The sequence below is a fragment of the Galeopterus variegatus genome, unplaced genomic scaffold, assembly GCF_000696425.1.
Source record: "Galeopterus variegatus unplaced genomic scaffold, G_variegatus-3.0.2 Scaffold651, whole genome shotgun sequence".
NCBI lineage: Eukaryota > Metazoa > Chordata > Mammalia > Dermoptera > Cynocephalidae > Galeopterus > Galeopterus variegatus.
In genome coordinates this window covers 547,689-551,159 of record NW_007726762.1, presented here as the reverse complement: position 1 = coordinate 551,159, position 3,471 = coordinate 547,689, and the positions used below count along the sequence as shown (strand labels likewise).

At 29.5% G+C, this 3,471-nt stretch overlaps 1 protein-coding gene across 1 annotated transcript in view; it reads left to right on the top strand.

Moving 5' to 3' along the window:
* CWC22 (CWC22 spliceosome-associated protein) overlaps nt 1–3,471 on the top strand; it is a 54,530-nt gene that overhangs the window by 19,958 nt on the left and 31,101 nt on the right. Inside the window, exons 6-7 of the mRNA XM_008570994.1 lie at nt 1,246–1,414; nt 1,802–1,855. Of these exons, the coding sequence (XP_008569216.1) occupies nt 1,246–1,414; nt 1,802–1,855 (223 nt within the window). The remainder of the gene's footprint in view (nt 1–1,245; nt 1,415–1,801; nt 1,856–3,471) is intronic.

Below are 3,471 nucleotides of genomic sequence, written 5' to 3'. Positions count from 1 at the left end.
CATTCCTAAGTTTGTTTTGTTTTGTTTGAGCTATTGTAAATGGGATTGTTTTATTGATTTCTTTTTTGGATAGTTTGTTGTTAGTATATAAAAATGCTACTGATTTGCATATGTTGATTTTATAACCTGCACCTTCACTGTATTTATTAGTTCTAACAGTTCTTTGGTGAGGTATGTAGGTTTTTCTGTACATAAGATCATGATGTCTGCAAACAGGCAATTTAACTTCTTCCTTTCTGATTTGGATGCCTTTTGTTTCTTTCTCTTGCCTAATTATTCTGGCTAGGACTTCTAGTACTATGTTAAATAGAAGTGGTAAGCATGAGCATCCTTGTCCTGTTTCTGATCATAGAGGAAAAGCTTTCAACTTTTCACCATTGACTATGATGTTAGCTTTGGGCTTGTACATGTCCTTTATTCCAGTTTAATTTCTGATGAAAGCAAAGGGAGAATGTGAGAGAAATGGGAAAGATGAGCAATAAATTTTAGAAATGCAGAAAGAAATCACCATTTTTTGTGTGTGGTTTTAAGCAATTGGTGATATTTAAAATGTTCAGGAAATAGAAATGTCCTATATTCTACTTATTATTTTAAAATCTGAGGGCTGTTTTCTTATTTGATTTCAGATGACCCTGGTTTATCATCTCAAAAAAAACCTCTGGAATATATATTTTCCTGTCATTCTTTTAGTATTAATCTTGCGATGCTTTCATTGTGTCTTTAACTTTCATAGGAATATTCCAAGTCTTCATTTTTATTCCACCAAAATTAGACCTAAAGAAGGAAACAAACCCAATTTTATCTTTAATAACATAATTAACTTTATATAAATGATATAAACTATGTTGTCTAAATTTTGTACTTTTGAAGCAGGTTTTTTTTCTTTACTTTTTTTTGAAAATGTTAAATAAATTATTTATATGAATTTTAAAAACCTCACATTCATGATTAGATATTACAAATAGAAGCAGGAAAAGAGGAATTATATTTTGAGAGAAAAAAATTTGAAGAAAAAATTGTAGTAAAATTCATTCTATTTTACAAAAGCACAAATTCAAGTTTAGTTTTCTCAAAAGCAGTTATTATTTATTAGTAAGACAAACTCTTTTCCTAGAAAGTGGTAAAAATTTAGTCCTGATTTGACTATTATTATTTACAGAGGAGTAATATTACTGGATTAAACTTTTTTCTCCCCTAATTCAATTGGTGATTATTGTTGACTCTTTTTTTAATTGTTTTAAACAGAGGACTGCTGTCCAGATCTGTCTTGCAAGCACAGAGTGCTTCTCCAATCTTTACCCATGTTTATGCAGCATTAGTGGCAATTATCAACTCAAAATTTCCACAAATCGGAGAATTAATCCTCAAGAGGTTAATTCTTAATTTTCGAAAAGGCTATCGAAGAAATGATAAGGTATGTATGAATGGCTTGTAAGAAAACTGACAATTAAGGACAGACTAATAAACCAGTATCAACAAAAGTAAGCAATGTTGAATTCTACATAGGAATGCTTTATAAAAACTGTACTTTATAAGAATTTGTTTTGTTCTATTAAATATCCATGGTCATTAGTGATGAGCCACAAAAATGTTGGCTATAACTATAGAATTATAACTAGTTAGCCAGAATTGGCACTCTTTCACATGTATTATTTTCATCTTATAACTTTTTTATAATATAAAAATTATCCTTGGGTGTTACATATTTTAAATTGGGTATTTAGTAGGCTATAGATTCTATAGATAAATGTGAATTGGTTTCAGTTTATAAATTAACTTTGTCTCGACTTTCCCTTTTTAGCAACTATGTCTGACTGCCTCAAAATTTGTGGCACATCTTATTAACCAAAATGTGGTAAGTAATTATCTTCAAAACCTGGTCCCATTCAATGGCATTAGACCAGAGGCTTGATGCCCCTTCATTGGTCTCATCTCTGTTTTTGTTTTGATTTAAAGTCCTTGGGCTAAGTATCTTATATTTTAGTTTTAAAACTATAATAAATGCATTTAATATTCTTTATTATAAAGAGGAATCAGAACACTTTTAAATATTTTATCAAATTGATCTAAGTACTGTACATGGCTACTTGAATAGAAATTATTCCTTCAAAGAATGTAATTTAATCATTTTATAAACAGTAAAGTTGGTATCTCCTCCATTCTTTGTCCTGTACGTGGTGTTCATGAGAACCTACTAAATATCTGATGTTCTATAAAAAACTGTATTCTCTGCAACTACATAAATGTAGTCATATGTTTTTAGAATTAGTTTATAAAATATAGTACATTAAATAGTTTTAATCTGTTTTAAATGCAAATGAGTTTATCATTTTACTGTTTAGTTTTTGTGTTTTTGTATTTATCCATGATTTGATGGTTTTGATTTAGCTGCTGTTTAAACCTTGAAAATAGTAAAATTGTTCTTGTTCATACCCAAAGGTTTCCTTCAGACATATATTATTATCACCTTTAGTTTAATATCTGTGTATAAGAGGAAGAATTTTGAAATCACATAATCTTATTTCGCTAACATTAAATAATACTTTAATTCTTACCTACATGAAATTTTTTCCAGTGTTCACTCAGAAACCTTTTAGATCTTAACCTGGTTAGTTGTCATGTTAATAGAATGATAGCTTGCCACTTAAGACCATGGAAACTTAATTTTCACATCTATAACAGCAGAGATACATTTCCATTTTTTAGTATATCTTACACCTTTACTGGAGATTTTTGGGCATTGCCACAAAATAGATAAATAGATAAAATAGCAATACAAATTTGCGTCTCCCCAACTGTGGTACAGGTTAATATTTTCTTGTCACTGATGTAAGACTATTTGATGCCCCTCCATCTCCCCCCCCCAAAAAAAAAAACAAAAACAGTTTATATTTTTAATATTGTGCACAATGTGAAGAGGATATTCCCCTGAGCTGAGATTTGGATATCTTCCCTCCACATTTCAAATAAGTGCCTGGCTTTAGAAAGGCACATGTATGGTGTTTGAAACATGCTTCATTTCCTTCTGACAGCAAAGCTTCTCAGTAGAATCCTATCCCCTCTACCCAGCATTGTTAATAAGTATTAATTTTTGAACATGGCTTGTGTAAATAATTTGATTTAATTAAAAAAAGAACTATTCAAAACTTATTGTGTGCCAGCCAGAAACTGTTAAGATATTTTGTAATTAAATTAGTATTCATGTAACTTGAGGGCTGTTTGCTATCTAACAGAGTTGCTGATAAAATGAATTGGGAAGTGGATATATAAAGAGTTGTAGTCATGGCGAAGGGTATTATAAAAAGAATCATTATTACTATTCCTCTTATAGTGATTATGAAAATAATTACTCATTAAAAATTAGTACATGATTTTTTTTAACTTTTTAAGTTTAACTATGGCATTTCCTGTACATAATGTGTAAAAAGAATTTCTTCTGGAGATTATTTAAATAATATTCAGCATAGTAAA